A 19,857-nucleotide genomic window follows, 5' to 3' on the forward strand; every position below is an offset into this window, starting at 1 on the left:
ACTTTTTTTTTTTTTTTGAGACGGAGTCTTGCCCTGTGACCCAGGCTGGAGTGCAATGGCACTGATCTTGGCTCACTGCAACCTCCGCCCCCTGAGTTCAGACAATTTTCCTGCCTCAGCCTCCTGAGTAGCTGGGATTACAGGCACCCACAACCACACCCAGCTAATTTTTTGTATTTTTAGTAGACACTGGGTTTCACCATGTTGGCCAGGATGGTCTTGATCTCCTGACCTTGTGATCCACCCCCCCTTGGCCTCCCAAAGTGCTGGGATTACAGGCATGAGCCACCATGCCCGGCCCAGAAAGAATATTAACCCTAATCTGGCTGGGCATGGTGGCTCATGCCTGTAATCCCAGCACTTTGGGAGGCTAAGGCGGGCGGATCACGAGGTCAGGAGATCGAGACCATCTCAGCCAACATGGTGAAACACCATCTCTACTAAAACACAAAAAATTAGCCAGGCCTGGTGGTACGTGCCTTGTAATCCCAGCTACTTGGGAGGCTGAGGCAGGGAAATCACTTGATCCCAGGAGACGGAAGTTGCAGTGAGCTGAGATCGTGCTACTGCACTCCAGCCTGGCGACAGAGCAAGACTCCGTCTCAAACAAAAAATTAGCCGGGCATGGTGGTGCACACCTGTAATCTCAGCTACTACGGGGACTGAGGCAGGAGAATGGCATGAACCTGGAGGCGGAGGTTGCGATGAGCCCAGATTGCACCATTGCACTCCAGCCTGGGCAACAAGAGCGAAACTCCATCTCAAACATAACATAACATAACATAAAATAACATAAACTAACAACAAAATATAAAATACAATAACATAAAATAACATACAATAACAACAAAATAACAAAATAACATAAAATAACACAACAAAAAATAAAACAAAATAAAATAACATAACATAAAATAACATACAACATAAAATAACATAAAGTAAAATAAAATAAAAATAACATAAAATAAATAAAATAATCTTTTTTTTTTTGAGATGGAGTCTAGCTCTGTCGCCCAAGCTGGAGTGCAGTGGCGGATCTCAGTCCACTGCAAGCTCTGCCTCCTGGGTTTACCCCCTTCTCCTGTCTCAGTCTCCCGAGCAGCTGGGACTACAGGCACACACCACCAGGCCCAGCTAATTTTTTGTATTTTTAGTAGAGACGGGCTTTCGCCATGTTAGCCAGGATGGTCTCGATCTCCTGACCTCGTGATCTGCCTGCCTCGGCCTCCCAAAGTGCTGAGATTACAGGCCTGAGCCACCATGCCAAGCCTACAAATTTTTTTTTTTGAGACGGAGTCTCGCTCTGTCGCCCAGGCTAAAGTGCAGTGGCGGGATCTTGGCTCACTGCAAGCTCCGCCTCCCGGGTTCACGCCATTCTCCTGCCTCGGCCTCCCGAGTAGCTGAGACTACAGGCGCCCGCCACCACGCCAGGCTAATTTTTTGTATTTTTAGTAGAGACGGGGTTTCACCGAGTTAGCCAGGATGGTCTCGGTCTCCTTTGTGATCCACTCGCCTCAGCCTCCCAAAGTGCTGGGATTACAGGCTTGAGCCACTGCACCCGGCCTATAAAATTTTTTAAAAAGAACATTAACCCCAATCTGGCAGTAACAAAGCAGTGCTCCTGCCTTCCACTGCTGGAGTGACGTCAGAGATTCAAACTAAAACAGAAAAGTCTCATATCACCTAAAATGTCCTAGTTTCAAAAAAAAATTACTCTGAATCATATTAAGAACCAGTAAGACTTCAAACTGAAAAAGAGATAATCAATATATGCCAACAGTAAGGTAACAGAAATGTTAAAATTATTTGACAACGATTTTAAAGGAGCCATAATAAAATGCAATTAAATTTTCAAAAGTAAACAAAAATGCTTGAAAAAAATGAGTAACAGGCCAGGCGCAGTGGCACTCTGGGAGGCCAAGGCAGGCGGACCATGAGGTCAGGAGTTCGAGACCAGCCTGACCAACATGGTGAAACCCCATCTCTACTAAAAATACAAAAATTAGCTGGGCATGGTGGCACATGCCTGTAGTCCCAGCTACTTGGGAGGCTGAGGCAAAAGAATGACTTGAACCTGGGAGGCGAGCGTTGCAGTGAGCCGAGATCCGCCACTGCACTCCAGCCTGGGTGACAGAGCAAGAGTCTCCGTCTCAAAAAAAAAAAAAAATTAATAAGAAAAAAAATGAATAACAGAAAATCTCAGCAAGGCAAGAGAAGATACAAAGAAGAATCAAACAGAAATTTTAGAAGTGGGCCGGGCGCGGTGTCTCACGCCTGTAATCCCAGCACTTTCGGAGGCCGAGGTGGGCGGATCACAAGGTAAGGAGATCGAGCCCATCCTGGCTAACACAGTGAAACTCTGTCTCTACTAAAAATACAAAAAATTAGCCGGGCGTGGTAGCGGGCGCCTGTAGTCCCAGCTACTCGGGAGGCTGAGGCAGAAGAATGGCATGAACCCGGGAGGCGGAGCTTGCAGTGAGCTGAGAATGCGCCACTGCACTCCAGTCTGGGCCACAGAGGGAGACTCCGTCTCAAAAAAAAAAAAAAGAAATTTTAGAAGTGAAAAATACAATAATGCTTGGGGTCAACAGTAAAATAGAGAGCAGAGAAAAAAGATCAGTGAACTAGAAGATAAAACAATATAAATTACCTAATTTAAATAACAAGAACAGAATGGGAAGAAAACCGAAACCAAAAACCTAAAGCTATATTTGCATCACTGGAATATCTCAAGGACAGGAGAAAGAGAGTGGGGTTGAAAAAGTACTTAAAGAAATAATGAGCAGGCACAGTGGCTCATGCTTACAATCCCAGTACTCTGGGAGGATGAGACAAGAGGCCAGGAGTTTGAGACCAGCCTGGGCAACATTTCAAGACTCCATCCCAACAACAAAAAATTTCAATCGGTCAGGCATGGTGGTGCATACCCGTAGTCCTAGCTACTCAGGAGGCTGAGGTAGAAAGATCGCTTGATCCCAGGAGTTTGAGATTATAGCGAGCTATGATTGCACTCCACCTTGAGGGACAGAGTAAGACCCTGACTGCGGGTTAAAAAACAAACAAACAAAAAAAAACCAAAAAAAATGAGTATGGTGGCTCATTCCTGTAATTGGGAGGCTGAGGTGGGAGGATTGTTTTGAGCCCAGGGGTTCAAGACCAGCCTGCACAACACAGAAAGACATCATCTCTATTATAAATTTTAAAAAATTAGTCAGATGGTGGCATGCACCTGTGGTCTCAGATACTCAGGAGGCTGAGGCAGGAGGATTGCTTGAGTCCAGGAGTTTAAGGCTGCAGTGAGCTATGACCATGCCACTACACTCCAGCCTGGGAAACAGAATGAGACCTTGTCTCAAAAAATAATTTTTTTAATTAAAAAAAAAAAAAAGATAGGCTGGGTACAGTGGCTCACGCCTAGAATCCTAGCACTTTGGGAGGCCAAGGCAGGAGGACTCCTTGAGGCCAGGGGTTCAAGACCAACCTGGCCAACATAGTGCAACTCCATCTCTATTTTAAAGAAAAAAAAAAGATCAACTCAGAAAAATTGGAAGCAGTGGTTTACATGGAGTTAAGGGAATTTTATGATGGATGGCTTCAATTTTCTTACCAAGATAAATGGTGGAAAGTCTGAGAAGAGCAAAGAACATCTGAAACTACCGTTAGGAACACTAGTTAACTGGGGAAATACTCCAGAATTCCTGGGCAGTGCCGAGGGGCCCACCTTTCTATTACTGACTTGCCTCCTTGTCATTCAGGTCTCAGTCTAGTATTACCACCTTAGAAGCTCCGATCATCCAAGTTAACACCTCCCTTCCTTTATTACTCTTCTTAAGAGAACAGTGTTCTTTCTCCCTCAGAGAATCTGGCACAAGCTGTAATTCTATATGTTTACTTTCTAACTGTGTCTCCCACTGGACTAAATGCTCCACGAAAGCAAGATTCATGTTGTGTTCATTGTCTTACTTAAATATTCACAGTAATCCCTGTGAGGGAGTTATAATTATCAACATTTTACAGATGAGGAATCTTAGACTTGCAGAGTCATTTGTCCAGGGTCAAATAGCAAATTAATGTTGGAACCAGGAATCAGACCTAGGGCTGATTTCTAGATCTCATGCTCTTTTCTTATTTTAAAAATATCTTGGCTGGGCACAGTAAATCACACCTATAATCCCAGCACTTTGAAAGGCTGAGGCAGGTGGATCACCTGAGGTCATGAGTTTGAGACCAGCCTGGTCAACATGGTGAAACCCTGTCTCTACTAAAAATACAAAAAAAAAAAAAAAAAAAAAAAAAAATTATCCAGGCATGGTGGTGCATGCCTGTAATTCCAGTTACTCAGGAGGCTGAGGCAGGAGAATCACTCGAACCTGGGAGGTGGAGGTTGCAGTAAGCCGAAATAGTGCCACTGTACTCTAGCCTAGCAACAGAGCAAGACTCCATCCCAAAAATAATAATAATAAAAAAAAGAATCAACATGCTCTAAATGATAACTCAAGGGCTTCTTTCTTTTTTTTTTTTTTTCTTTTTTTTTTGAGACAGAGTCTGGCTGTGTCGCCCAGGCTGGAGTGCAGTGGCCGGATCTCAGCTCACTGCAAGCTCCGCCTCCCGGGTGTACACCATTCTCCTGCCTTAGCCTCCCGAGTAGCTGGGACTACAGGCGCCGCCACCATGCCCGGCTAGTATTTTGTATTTTTTAGTAGAGACGGGGTTTCACCGTGTTAGCCAGGATGGTCTCGATCTCCTGACCTCGTGATCCGCCCGTCTCGGCCTCCCAAAGTGCTGGGATTACAGGCTTGAGCCACCACGCCCGGCCCAAGGGCTTCTTTCAAGGAGTAAAATACAGATGCATAAATACAAGGATTGTGCCCCAAAGCATTTTTTCTTTCTTTCTGATTTAGGACAGACAGTTGAAGTGACCAGCAATGTGATCTACAAGTAAGTGGGGTGCTAGTCTGGGAGTGTAAGCTTTCAGTCACCTAGAAAGTCTATTTGGCTAGTCAAGGAAGCAATTCATGTTTCAGATTTTCAGTTTTATCCCAAACCAGAAGGCTGAATATGTCAAGATTTATACATTTAGATTATATTGACAGTATGACACAGAAACATTATCATTAGATGGCAAAATTCTCACTCTGATTTTTAGCTCTTATGCCCACCTTTCCTGGAAAATTTTTAGCATGCAGACACAGATACAATGAGAAAAGACCATGACAAGAGAATCACAGACCCCGATAAGTAAAACTCTAGCATCAGATTTATTTTAATTAAGACTGCTACTGGCTGAGCACAGTGGTTCAAAACTGTAATCCTAGTACTTCGGGTGGCTGAGGCAGGAGAATTGCTTGAGCCCAGCAGTTTGAGACCATCCTGGACAATGCAGTGAGACTCTGTCTCTACAAAAAAAATTTAAAAGTAGCCAAGATTACACCACAGCACTCCAGCCTGGGTAACAAAGCGAGACCCTGTCTCTTAAAATAAAAAATAATTATTAAAAAAAACTGCTTTTATACCTATTACTTAAAGCAATCTACAGATTCAATGCAATTCCTATCAATATACCAATGACATTCTTCCCAGAAATAGAAAAAATATCTAAAAATCTGTATGGAACCACAAAAGACCCTGAATAGCCCAAGCAATCCTGTGCAAAAGGAATAAACCTACAGGCATCATACTACCAGACTTCAAAATATAATATAAAGCTATAGTAACCAAAACAGCAAAGTACCAACATAAAAATAAACACATAGACCATACAGAAACAGAAGAGGAACCCTAGAAATTAATTCACATATCTATGATCAACTGATTTTTGACAAAGGCACCAATGACACTGACTGGGAAAAGAATAGTCTGTTCAATAAATGGTGCTGGGAAGGCTGGATATCCACAGGCAAAAGAATGAAATAGACCCCCCAGTCTCTCATCTTTACAAAAACCAACTCAAAATGAATCAGACTTAAATGTAAGACCCAAAACTGTAAAACTACTAGAAGAAAATACAGCAGAGGGCCAGGCACAGTGGCTCACACCTGTAATCCCAGCACTTTGGGAGGCCAACATGGGCAGATCACCTGAGGTCAGGAGTTCAAGATCAGCCTGACCAACATGGTGAAACCCTGTCTCTACTAAAAATACAAAAATTAGCTGGACGTGGTGGAGGGCACCTGTAACTCCCAGCTACTTGGGAGGCTGAGGCAGGAGAATCGCTTGAACCTGGGAGGCGGAGGCTGTAGTGAGCTGAGATGGTGCCACTGCACGCCAGCCTGGGTGATAAGAGCAAAACTCGTCTCAAAAAAACAAACAAATGAAAAAAATAAAATATAGTGGAAACATTTCAGGACATTCATCTGAGAAGATTTTATGAACAAGACCTCAAAAGCACAGGCCAGGCATGGTGGCTCATGCCTGTAATTCTAGCACTTTGGGAGGCCAAGGCAGGAGGATCACTTGAGTTCAAGAGTTCAAGACCAGCTTGGGAACCATGGTAAGACCCTGCCTCTACAAAAAATTTTAAAAATTACCTGGGCATGGTGGTACATGCCTATAGTCTCAGCTAATTGGGAGGCTGAAGCAGGAGGATTGCTTGAGCCTGGGGGGTTAAGGCTGCAGTGCGCCATGATCACACTACTGTTACGCCTGCGTAACAGAGTGAGACCCTGTCAAAAAAAAAAAAAAAAAAAAGCACAGGCAACAAAAACAAACATAGACAAATGGGATTATATCAAGCTAAAAGCTTCTGCACAGCACAGCAAAGGAAACAATCAACAGAGTGGAAAGACAACCTATAGAATGGGAGAAAATATCTGTCGACTATTTATCTCACAGGGGATTAATATCCAGAATATATAAGAAACTCAAACATCTCAACAGAAAAATAAACAATTCAATTTAAAAGTGGGCAAATGACCTGAATAGATATTTGTCAAAAGAAGACATACAATGGCCGGGCGCGGTGGCTCAAGCCTGTAATCCCAGCACTTTGGGAGGCCGAGACGGGTGGATCACGAGGTCAGGAGATCGAGACCATCCTGCCTAACACGGTGAAACCCCGTCTCTACTAAAAAATACAAAAAACTAGCCGGGCGAGGTGGTGGGCGCCTGTAGTCCCAGCTACTCGGGAGGCTGAGGCAGGAGAATGGCGTAAACCCGGGAGGCGGAGCTTGCAGTGAGCTGAGATCCGGCCACTGCACTCCTGCCCGGGGACAGAGCGAGACTCTGTCTCAAAAAAAAAAAAAAGAAGACATACAAATGGCCAACAAATATATAAAGAAATGCTCAACATCACTAATCATCAAGGAAATGCAAATCAAAATGACAATGAGGTATTATATCACCTCAGGATGGCTATTAACAAAAGACAAAAAATAACAAATACTGGATGTAAAAAAGAGAACTCTTATACATTGTTGCTGGAAATGTAAACTAGTACAGCCTCTATGGAAAGCAGTATGAAGTTTCCTCAAAACACTACAAATAGAACTACCATATCCAGCAATCCCACTACTTGACATTTATTCAAAGGAAAGGAAATCAGAATATCAAAGAGACATCTGTACACCCGTGTTTACTGCAGCACTATTCACAATAGCAAGATGCAGAATCAATCTATGTGTCCAATAACAGATGAATGAATGAAGAACATGTGGTGTATATACATAATGGAATACCATACAGCCATCAAAAAGAATGAAATCCTGTCATTCACAGTAACATGGATGGAACTGGAGGACATTATGTTAAGTGAAATAAGCCAGGAGCATAAAGTTAAATATGGCATGTTCTCACTCATATGTGAAAGCTAAAAACAGTGATCTCACAGAAGTGAAAGTAGAACAGGTTAGTAGAGGCTGGCGACTTGTAGAGGGAAGACGAGGACAGGCAGAGATTGATTAAAGGATACATAATTACAGCTAGACAGGAGGAGTCAGTTCTAGTGTTCTACACACTGTAGGATGACTACAGTTAATAATAATTCTTAGTTTCAAATAGCTAGAAGGAATGATAGTGAATATTTCCAATACAAATGTTTGAGATGATGAGTATGCTAATTACTCCAATCTTATCACTATACATTATATGTATTGAAGCATCATTACATATCCCATAAATATGTACAATTATTTTATGTCAATTTAAAAATAGGCCAAGGCCAGGCACAGTGGTTCACGCCTGTAATCCCAGCACTCTGGGAGACCAAGGCAGGTGGATCATTTGACGTCAGGAGTTCAAGACTAGCCTGGCCAACATGGTGAAACCCTGTCTCTACTAAAAATACACAAATGAGCTGGGCGTGGTGTCAGGCACCTATAGTCCCAGCTACTTGGGAGGCTGAGCCAGGAGGATCAACTGAACCCAGGAAGCAGAGATTGCAGTGAGTCGAGACTGTACCACTGCATTCCAGCCTGAGCGACAGAGTGAGATTCCATCTCAAAAAAAAAAAGTAGGCCGGGCACGTTGGCTCATGCCTGTAATCTCAGTACTTTCGAAGCCTGAGACAGGAGGCTAACTTGAGACCAGTAGTTCAAGACCAGCCTGGGGAACATGGCAAGACCCTGTCTCTACAAAAAATAAAAGAAGAAATAGAAAAATTATTTAACACATGCAAAAAAGACTGCTACTAATATCATTAATCCTTTGAATTGAGTAAATAAGTAAAAAATTTTAAATGTATATGTTAAACATTTTCTAGAATCAATATGCTATTAGAAACAGTACGATATTACCAGTTTTTGTTTTTGTTGTTTTGTTTTTTTGTTTTTGAGACACTGTCTCACCCTGTCGCCCAGGCTGGAGTGCAATGGCACAATCTTGGCTCACTGCAACCTCCACCTCCGTGTTCAAGCAATTCTCCCTGCCTCAGCCTCCCGAGTAGCTGGGATTACAGGCACCCGCCACCACACCGGGCTAATTTTTGCATTTTTAGTAGAGACAGGGTTTTGCCATGTTGGCCAGGCTGGTCTCAAACTCCTGACCTCAGGTGATCTGCTTGCCTTGGCCTCCCAAAGTACTCGGATTACAGGTGTGAGCCACTGCCCTCGGTTAATATTACCAATTTTAAAAGTATCCACAAGGCTGGGAGCAGTGGCTCACTCCTGTAATCCCAGCACTTTGGAAGGACTAGGTGGTAGATCACTTGAGGTCAGGAGTTCAGGACCAGCCTAGCAAACATGGTGAAATCCCATCTCTACTAAAAAAAAATACAAAAATTAGCCAGGTGTAGTGGCATATGCCTGTAACCCCAGCTACTCCGGAGGCTGAGGCACAAGAACTGCTTGAACCTGGGAAGCAGAGGTTGCAGTGAGCCGAGATTGTGCCACTGCACTCCAGCCTGGGTGACAGAGCGAGACTCTGTCTCAAGAAAAAAATAATAACAGTAATAAATAAAAAATAAAAGTATCAATTGAACAACTTTTTTCTCAGTATGAATATTTTCAAACACAAAGAAAAATGTATAAAGCAACTTTTATAAATTGAGACAAGAACTGGCAACATGTTCTTTTGTATATTCTCAGTAGTATCAAATCTTGACTAAAGATGGATATGATTTGTATAAAGAGATTAAATAATTCAGAACCCTTCTTGATAAATAAAACAGGTAATCACACTGGGGTAACACAATTAGGGGCAACAAGTTATTTTTCTGACCCTCAGTTTCCTTATCTGAAGGCAGTTTGAAAAGAAGAGATAGAAAATACATTTCAAGTGTGTAGCCTCTCCAAGACATTACTCTGAGGACAAATATTTAGTTAGACTTGCTTAAAACCCACTCCTATTATCTTATTCATATAAAGCATTTGCTATAGTGCCTGACATATAATAATAAGCATTCAATAAATGTTAGCTACTACTAATAGCTATCAGTAGTTACATTTCCAAAGGATAACTGAATCTGGCAAAGTTAAGGCCTTAGCATTTGTTCTTTTGATTTACAAGATGAGTTTTCTTTTTTAAATCTAACATACTGAGCACTGGCCGGGTGCGGTGGCTCATGCCTATAATCCCAGCACTTTGGAAGTCCAAGGCAGGTGGATCACTGGAGGTCAGGAGTTTAAGATCAACCTGGCCAACATGGTGAAACCCTGTCTCTACTAAAAATACAAAAATTAGCTGGGTGTGGTGGTAGGTGCCTGTAGTACCAGCTACTCAGAAGGTTGAGGCAGGAGAATCGCTTGAACTCAGGGGGTGGAGGCTGCAGTGAGCTGAGATTGCACCACTGCACTCCAGCCTGGGCGACACAGCGAGACTCCATCTCAAAAAAATAAATAAATAATAATAATATACTAAGCATAATCATTAAATTGAGATTAGAAAGAAATGCTAGCACTGACACAATCTCTTAAACGGTTGTACAGCTGTGTAAGGGACTTTTAACTTTAACATATATAATACAAAAATTTACCCTAGTTATTATGACAGGTTGGAAAAATTCAGAAAGACTGCAGGCATGAGGAACTTCGTGAAAAACAAGGAATGTAGAGGTCTTCTTCTTTCCTAAATTATCCCAAAATGCCTCAGTTACAGCCTCATTTCATCCTACTCTTCCTTGGAACACATTATTGGCACTTATACTTAATAGTTTTATACATATAAAGTCACAGCAAAAGTATAAACCACTATCTGGCATCCAGGAGCAGGGATACCTCCAATACAGGTGTAGGAAGGCTGTGTGGCACAGTGGGATGAGCATATATTTAAAGTTGGACAGACTTGCACATGAATTAGGACTCCACTATTTACTTGCAGTTTGACCCTAAGCAAGTTACTACTCAACCTCAGTTTATCTGTATGTAAATGGGGATGATAATAGCTACCTTATAGAGTTTTTGCGAAAATTCCATGAAAATGTATGTAAAATGCCTGGCACATAGGCATTCAATAAATGACAGCTATTATTATTGCCAAATTTTCATTCTATTCTATAGCTGTGGACAAATCATATTCCATACTTATGCATTTACCAACTGTAAAGATATAAAGGTGTATCTTAGCTTTTTTTTGTTTGTTTTGTTTTTTGGTTTTTTTGTTTGTTTGAGACAGAGTCTCGCTCTGTCGCCCAGGCTGGAGTGCGGTGGCACAATCTCTGCTCACTGCAACCTCCACCTCCTGGGTTCAAGCGATTCTCCTGCCTCACCCTCCCAAGTAGATGGGACTATAGGTGTGCACCACCACACCCGGCTAGTTTTTGTATTTTCAGTAGAGACGGGGTTTCACCATGTTGGTCAGGCTGGTCTCGAACTCCTGACCTCGTGATCCGCCCACCTCGGCCTCCCAAAGTGCTGGGATTACAGGTGTGAGCCACCGTGCCCAGCCAAGGTATATCTCTTTCAAATTAAAACTTGAAGTAACAAAAATATTCCATACATAAGCAAAACTACACAGATAAGAACTTCTCAATTGATTTTCAGAATTGGTTTCTGAAAATCAAAGTACTAAATTGGCTGTGATTTCCCATCTCAAAGGTCAAAATCAGAAATTAGTTTTTCCATAACAGTAATAATTCTCCCACTGTCAAAAGAAGATACAAGGGTTTTTTTGTGTTTGTTTGTTTGTTTGTTTTGAGACAGTCTCGTTCTGTCACCCCAACTGGAATGCGGTGGTACGATCTCGGCTCACTGCAACCTCTGCCTCCTGGGTTCAAGTGATTCTCCTGTCTCAGCCTCCCGAGTAGCTGGGATTATAGGCATGTATTGCCACATCCAGCTAATTTTTGTATTTTAGTAGAGACGGGGTTTCACCATCTTGGCCAGGCTGGTCTCGAACTCCTGACCTCAGGTGATCCACCTGCCTCGGCCTCCCAAAGTGCTAGGATTACAGGCATGAGCCATCACGCCTGGCCCGAGGTAAGATATTTTATACTGGCAAACCTCTAAATGGATACAAGTTATAGGAGTTATTTCCGACATGACTTCTCAGCTGTGCATGGTGGCTCATGCCTATAATCCCAGTACTTTGGGAGGCCAAGGTTGGAAGATTGCTGGAGGCAGGGAGTTTGAGGCCAGCCTTGGCAACAGAGTGAGACCTTATCCCTACAAAAATAAAAATAAAAAGATCAGCCAAGCTGTAGTCCCAGCTACTCAGGAGGCTGAATCAGATCACATAAACCCAGGAGCTCTGTGCCACTGCACTCCAGCATGGGCAACAGAACAAGACCGTTTCTTAAACAATTAAAAAAAAAAAAAAGACGTTCCAAAGTCAAAAAAAAAAGGTTTGCCACATTAGAAATGAAAAACGTTGAAATTAGCCAGGCGTGGTGGCACAAGCCTGTGCTCCCAGCTACACGGGAGGCTGAGCTGGGAGGATCACTTGGGCCCAGGAGGTTGAGGCTGCAGTGAGTCATGTTTGCACGACTGCACTCCAGCCTGGGTAACAGAGTGAGACCCTGTCAAGAAAAAAAAAAAAAAAAAAGTTTATTCTAAATTACACAGTAAGAGGCAAGATAGGTAAAAATAAATGAATTCATAGTCCTGGAATCAGGCTCACGTGGCCTTCTCGGTTATTTCTAAGAAAATAATTAAATGGCTACTGTAGCACTTCAAAATCCAATCCAATTAACAGCACATAATTTTTGTTTCCTCTGTTTATTTTTTTACCATGAAAAGCCATGGTCCGAAGCAGTCGATCAGCCACCTCCTGTGGGAATACTCCAGGTTCCTGCAGACACAATGTTCCATCTTGTCTGGCTGAACAGAACTTCTCAAGGTGAGTAGTCAAGAAATTCAAGCAGATATCAAGTAGGGAATAGGGAGATGCCTCCTCCTTGGAGCCCAGGGAAAAATATAAAGGAAACAAAAACCAACAAGTTAGTTTCCAGAAAAGCAGAGAACAAAACATTCATTTACTCATTCCACAAGTATTTCTTTAGTGTCTTATCATATGCTAGACACTGTGTAAGGCAGTGGAATACAATCTGTGATCCATGTTCTCAAGAAGCAATAGAAGAGAAACACTGAAACAAACATTTACATACAGTCCCTTTAGTACTAAAATAGAAGACACACTGGGTACTAAGTAAGCACACAGCAGGGGGTTCTAATCAGTCAGGGATGGTGAATGGAAAACCTCAGAGCTTAGGAAGCTCGAAACCAACTAAAGCATCACAATATGCTGTTCAGACATGAGTACGAAGCTGAGAGAGCTGCTTTTTAAAAACAGGGTAGGGCTGAGGTGGGAGGATCACTTGAGGCCAGGAGTTCGAGACCAGCCTGGCCAACGTGGCGAAACCCCATCTCCACTAAAAATACAAAAGTTAGCCAGGCATGGTGGTGGATGTCTGTAATTCCAGCTACTCAGGAGGCTGAGGGAGGAGAATCACTTGAACCCGAGAGGCGGAAGCTGCAGTGAGCCGAGGTTATGTCACTGCATTCCAGCCTAGGTGATAGAGTGAGGCTCTGTCTCAAAAAACAAACAAGGGCGGGTATGGTGACTCACGCCTATAATCCCAGCACTTTGGAGGCCGAGGCAGGTGGATCACCTGAGGTCAGGAGTTTGAGACCAGATTGACCAACATGGAGAAACCCCGTCTCTACTAAATACTAACACAAAATTAGCCAGGCATGGTGGCACATGCCTGTAATCCCAGTTACTTGGGAGGCTGAGGCAGAAGAATCACTTAACCTGGGAAACAGAGGTTGCAGTGAGCCGAGATCACGCCATTGCACTCTAGCCTGGGCAACAAGAGCAAAACTCCATCTCATAAAACAAACAAAAAAGACAAGCTTATCCTAAGATTCATATGGAAATGCAACACCTAGAATAGCCAAAATGATCTTGGAAAAGAAAAACAAAGTTGAAAGACTTTGATTACTATAGTAATCAAAACTGTATGGCACCAGCATAAGGATAGACACACAGATCAATGAACTAGAATTCAGAGTTCAGAAATAAACTCTTACATTCATGGTCAATTGATATTGACAAGAGTGCCAGGATAACTCAATGGGCTTGCTTTTTGGCCAGGAGCGGTGGCTCATACCTGCAATCCCAGCACTTTGGGAGGCCAAGGCAGGCGGATTATGAGGTCAGGAGATGGAGACCATCCTGGTTAACACAGTGAAACCCCATCTCTACTAAAAATACAAAAAAATTAGCCAGGCGTGGTGGCAGATGCCTGTGGTCCCAGCTACTCAGGAGGCTGAGGCCGGATAATGGCATGAATATGGGAGGCGGAGCTTGCAGTGAGCCGAGATCGTGCAACAGAGTGAGACTCCGTCTCAAAAAAAAAAAAAAAAAAAAAAAAGAAAGAAAAAAAAGAATAGGCTTTTCAACAAAGGATGCTGGGACCACTGGACATCAACATACAAAAGAATAAAGACAGTCCTTCACACCATGTAGAAAAATTACCTCAAAATAGATCAAGGTCATAAATATAAGAGCTAAGATTGTTTCTCTTAGAAGAAAACATAGGTGTAAAAAGTTTAGGCTTTAGATTAGTAAAGTTTCTTAGATATGACACCAATGTATATCTATTAAACTTCATCAAAATTAAAAACTTTTGTGCGTCAAAAATCATCATACAGGAAGTGAAAAGGGCACAGTGGCTAACACCTGTAATGCCAGAACTTTGAGAGGCTGAGGCAGGAATATTGCTTGAGCCCAGCAGTTTGAGACCAGTCTGAGGAACATGGTGAAACTCCGTCTCCACAAAAGATACAAAAATTACCCGGGTGTGGTGGTGCATGCCTGTAACCCCAGCTACTTGGGAGGCTGAGGCAGGAGAATTGCTTGAACTCATGAGGCGGAGGTTGCAGTGAGCCGAGATCACGCCATTGCACTCCAGCCTGGGTGACAAGAGGGAAACTCCCTCTCAAAAAATAAAAAAATAAATACATGTAAAATAAACTGATAAGAACAGATACTACACTTGATCTTAGCCAAAAGGCCGAGAAGTAGTCAAAGGTAGGCCGGGTGCGGTGGCTCATGCCTGTAATCCCAACACTTTGGGAGGCCAAGGAAGTGGATCACCTGAGGTCAGGAGTTCGAGACCAGCCTGGCCAACACGGTGAATGCTGTCTCTACTAAAAATACAAAAATTAGCTGGGCTTGGTTGCAGGTGTCTGTAGTCCCAGCTACTTGGGAGGCTGAGGCAGGAGAATTGCTTGAATCCAGGAGGCGAGGGCTGCAGTGAGCCAGGTTGGTGCCACTGCACTCCAGCCTGGGCAATAGAGCCAGACCCCATCTCAAAAACACAAATAAATAAATAAATAAAAGGCAAAGGGGCTGGGCACAGTGGCTCACACCTGTAATCCTTGGGAGGCCGAGGCAGGCAGATCACCTAAGGTCAGGAGTTCGAGACCAGCCTGGCCAACATGGTGGCTCAAGTAAAAATGCAAAAAATGGCCAAGCATAGTGGCTCAAGCCTGTAATCCCACCACTTTGGGAGGCCGAGGCAGGTGGATCACCTGAGGTTGGGAGTTCGAGACCAGTCTGACCAACATGCAGAAACCCCATCTCTACTAAAAATACAAAATTAGCTGGGCATGGTAGTGCATGCCTGTAATCCCAGCTACTTGGGAGGCTGAGGCAGAAGAATTGCTTGAATCCAGGAGGCAGAGGCTGCAGTGAGCCTAGATTGAGCCTCTGGCCTGGGCAACAAGAGCAAAACTCTGTCTCAAAAAAAAAAAAAAAATACAAAAAAATTAGGCAGGTGTGTTGGCAGATGCCTATAATCTCAGACACTAGGGAGGCTAAGGCAGGAGAATTGCTTGACCCTGGGAGGTGGAGGTTGCAATAGCCAAGATGGCACCATTGCACTCCAGCCTGGGTGACAGAGTGAGACTCTAAAAAAAAAAAAAAAAAAAGAACCATGGACAACAATTGTTGATGGGAGAAAACATTGGAAACCTCATATATTGCTGGTGGAAATGAAAAATGTTGCAGCTGCCTTGGAAAACAGCTTAGAAATTTATTACAAAATTAAACAGAGTTACCAATATGACCCAGGAATTCTACTCCTAAATATATACCCAGAAATAAAAACATGCCCACACAAAATCTTGTATATGAATGTTTACACAAGCATTGTTCATAACAGTTAAAAAGTGGTCTGAGGTTGGGCACGGTGGCTCACACCTGTAATCCTACAAGTTTGGGAGGCCGAGGTGGGTAGATCATGAGGTCAGGCGTTCGAGACCAGCCTGACCAACTTGGTGAAACCAAGTCTCTCCTAAAAATACAAAAATTAGCTGGGTGTGGTGATGCACTTCTGTAATCCCAGCTACTCAGGAGACTGAAGCAAGAGAATCGCTTGAACATGGGAGGTGGAGTTTGCAGTGAGCTGAGATCACGCTGCTGCACTCCAGCCTGGGCGACATAGCGAGACTCTGTCCCCCATCAAAAAAAAAAAAAGTGGTCTGAATTGTTTTTACTCACAACACTACTGACACCAAATTTCTGGGCTCTTCCCACGCCAACAACCAGTTCTGACACCAACTGGGTATCCTACAATTCAATTTGATTCTGACACTAACTACCCACAATTAGCATAGCACTACAGTTTAGGCCACTGCCCCACTGCAGGTGCCAGCCGCAAGTCCCAGGTTTCCACCTGTACTTCTGACCAATGGACTATAAACTGTGGGATTCCAAGATCCCCTGAGGAGGGCCTCATGTTTGATTATCTGCTAATATGACTCACAGAACTCAGGAAGGCACTTCACTTACCATTAACTTCCAGGGAGGGGAGAGGGGCTCAAAGTTGTTGATAACCAATGGCCAGTGATTTAATCAATCATGCATATGTAGGCCTCCATAAAACCCCCCAAAAATGGGGTTTGGAAAGTATCCAGGATGCTGCACACACTGAAGTGCTGGGAGGGGGGGTGTGCTGGAGAAGACATGGAAGCTTCAAGCTCCTTCCCCCTAGGTTGCCCTATGTATCTCTTCCATCTGGCTGTTCATCTGTATCTTTCAAAATATCCTTTATAATAAAGTAAGTAAACTTTTCATGGGTTCTGTGAGCACTCTGGCAAATTATCAAACCCAGGGAGCGAGGTGTAGGAACCTCCAATTTGTAGCCAAGACTGACAGGTGTTGTGGTTAATCCAGAGACCTACTACCTGAATTGGCATCTGAGGGAGGCCGTCTTGTGGAAGTGAGCCGCTCACTTGTGTGGTCTATGCTAACGCTGGTTACTGTCAGAACTGAGGTAAATTTTAGGGCACCCAACTGATGTCTGCTGAAAATAGAATTGCTCTGTATTGGAAAAAAAACCCACACATCTGATCACAGAAGTGGTCTGTATTGAGAGTACAGTAGGAGAAAACAGTTTCTTTTCTCCTACTATATGGTTTGGTATCAAAAGTATTGAGAGTGGTGTGAATATAAAGGAGTATAAAGAAATAAAAAATGTTTTTTCCTGTCATATGCCTTGGTCCTTCTGGCAACCAGCCCAGAAAGAAGCTATCTAGGGGCTCCCAGACACCAGTCAACTCATTAGCATACAAAAACTCTTTTCATTCCAGAGCTTCCAAGGGGTTTGGGAGCTAACGTGGAAGAAACAGGGTATGAAAACCAAATTTTTGGGGGGTTTTTTTCTGTGTGTTTTTGAGACAGAGTCTTGCTCTGTCACTCAGGCTGGAGTGCAGTGGTAATCTTGGCTCACTGCAACCTCCACCACACGGCAGGTTCCAGTGATTCTCCTGCCTCAGCCTCCAGAATAGCTGGGACTACAGGTGCATGCCACCATGCCCAGCTAATTTTTGTATTTTTGGTAGAGACAGGGTTTCACCATGTTGGCCAGGCTTGTCTCAAACTCTTGACCACAAGTGATCTGCCCACCTCAGCCTCCCAAAGTGCTGGGATTACAGGTGTGAGCCACCACACCAGCTTTTTTTTTTTTTTTTTAAACTATATCATAGTAGAAACAACCCAAATATATCTATCAAAACTGATAAATGGGCAGGGTGGGATGGGGTGGGCATGGTGGCTCACACCTATAATCCCAGTACTTTGGGAGGATCACTTGGGCCCAGAAGTTCAAGACCAGCCTGGGCAACATGATGAAACCCCATCTCTACAAAAAACATAAAAATTAGCTGGGTGTGGTAGCCAGTATCTGTAGTCTTAGTTACTCAGGGGCTGAAGTGGGAGGTTGCAGTGAGTCGTGATGGTGTCACTGCATTCCAGCCTGGGTGACAGAGCAAGACTCTATTTCAAAAACAACAAAAACCAGGTGACTGGATAAACAAAATATAGTACAGCCCCACAATGGAATACTACTTAGCAAAACAGGAATGTTGATCAACATAAATGAGCCTTGAAAACATGCTGAGTGGAAGAAGCCAGTCACAAAAAGACCACATACTGTATGATCCCATTTGTATGAACTGTTCAGAAGAGGTAAATCTACAGAGACAGAAAGGAGATTATTGGTTGCTTAGGGTTAGCGGGAGAGTGGGTTAGAAGAAAATGGAAAGTGAATGCTAGTAGGCACAGGGCTTCTTTTTGGAGAGATGAAAATGCTCTAAAATTGATTGTGGCTATAGTTGCACCACTCTGCATATATTAAAAACCTTTGAACTGGGTACACTTTAATAGATGAAATGCATGGTACGTGAATTATATCTCAATAAAGCTGTTATTAAAAATACTTGCCAGAGTCAGTCACGGTGGCTTACGCCTGTAATCCCAGCACTTTGAGAGGCCAAGGCAGGCAGATCACCTGAGGTCAGCGGTTCAAGATCAACCTGACCAACACTGTGAAACTGCCTCTACCAAAAATACAAAAATTAGCCAGGCATGGTGGCCCATGCCTGTAATCCCAGCTACTTGGCAGGCTGAGGCAGGAGAATCACTTGAACCTGGGAGGCGCAGGTTGCAGTGAGCTGAGATCGTGCCACCGCACTCCAGCCTGGGCAACAAGAGCGAAACTCCGTCTCAAAAAGAAAAAAAAAAAGTTGCTGGGGGCCAGGCAGAGTGGCTCACACTTGAAATCCCAGCATTGTGGGAGGCTGAGGCAGGAGAATCGCCTGAACCCGGGAGGTGGAGGTTGCAGTGAGCCAAGATTGCGCTACTGCTCTACAGCCTGGGTGACAGAGCAAGACTCCATCTCAAAACTAAACTAAACTAAACTAAATAGTTTAAACAAGTGAAACCACAAGACTAGAAATAAATATATCAAAATGTTAATGATAGTTAGAGGTCATCTTATCCAAACTCCTCATTTCAAAGATAAGGAAAAAGGTTAAAAACTACAGTGAATTGTACCTCAAATATGTTTCAATTCATGAGTTCATAATGACACAAAATAAAAACTAGTTATCTTTGAAGGACACCAGGGAAATATCAACTCTGTATTTTGAAAATTGAGAAGGATGGAAGGATGGGCGTGGTGGCTCATGCCTGTAATCCCAGCAGTTTGGGAGGCTGAGGCAGACGGATCACCTGAGGTAGGGAGTTCAAGACCAGCCTGGCCAACAGGGCGAAACCCCGTCTCTAATAAAAATACAAAACTTAGCCAAGTGTGGTGGCAACCCGGGAGGCGGAGATTGCGGTAAGCCAAGATCGCGCCAAGCCAAGATCGCGCCACTGCACTCCAGCCTGGGCAATAAGAGCGAAACTCCGTCTCAAAAATAAAATAAATAAATAAATAACACCACAAGATCACCAAGAAATTCCTGTTTGAACACTGGTTTCAAGTAATTCCCTCCTCTACTCCCCAGCAAGTTTAGCTTCTTTTTTTTTTTTTTTTTTGAGACGGAGTCTCACTCTGTCGCCTAGGCTGGAGTGCAGTGGCGCGATCTCCACTCACTGCAAGCTCTGTCTCCCAGGTTCAAGCCATTCTCCTGCCTCAGCCTCCAGTATAGCTGGGACTACAGGCGCCCACCACTGTGCCTGGCTAATTTTTGTATT

At 43.5% G+C, this 19,857-nt stretch overlaps 1 protein-coding gene and 1 pseudogene across 1 annotated transcript in view; both read right to left on the reverse strand.

Annotated features, from left to right (window-relative positions):
- ZYG11B (zyg-11 family member B, cell cycle regulator) overlaps positions 1-19,857 on the reverse strand; it is a 104,651-nt gene that overhangs the window by 62,125 nt on the left and 22,669 nt on the right. The window contains exon 2 of the mRNA XM_007978734.3: positions 12,600-12,765. Coding sequence (XP_007976925.1) covers positions 12,600-12,765 — 166 coding nt within the window. The remainder of the gene's footprint in view (positions 1-12,599; positions 12,766-19,857) is intronic.
- LOC119626519 (U2 spliceosomal RNA) lies at positions 14,746-14,899 on the reverse strand (annotated as a pseudogene).

The sequence above is a fragment of the Chlorocebus sabaeus genome, chromosome 20 (genome assembly GCF_047675955.1).
Source record: "Chlorocebus sabaeus isolate Y175 chromosome 20, mChlSab1.0.hap1, whole genome shotgun sequence".
NCBI classification, from domain to species: Eukaryota; Metazoa; Chordata; class Mammalia; order Primates; family Cercopithecidae; genus Chlorocebus; species Chlorocebus sabaeus.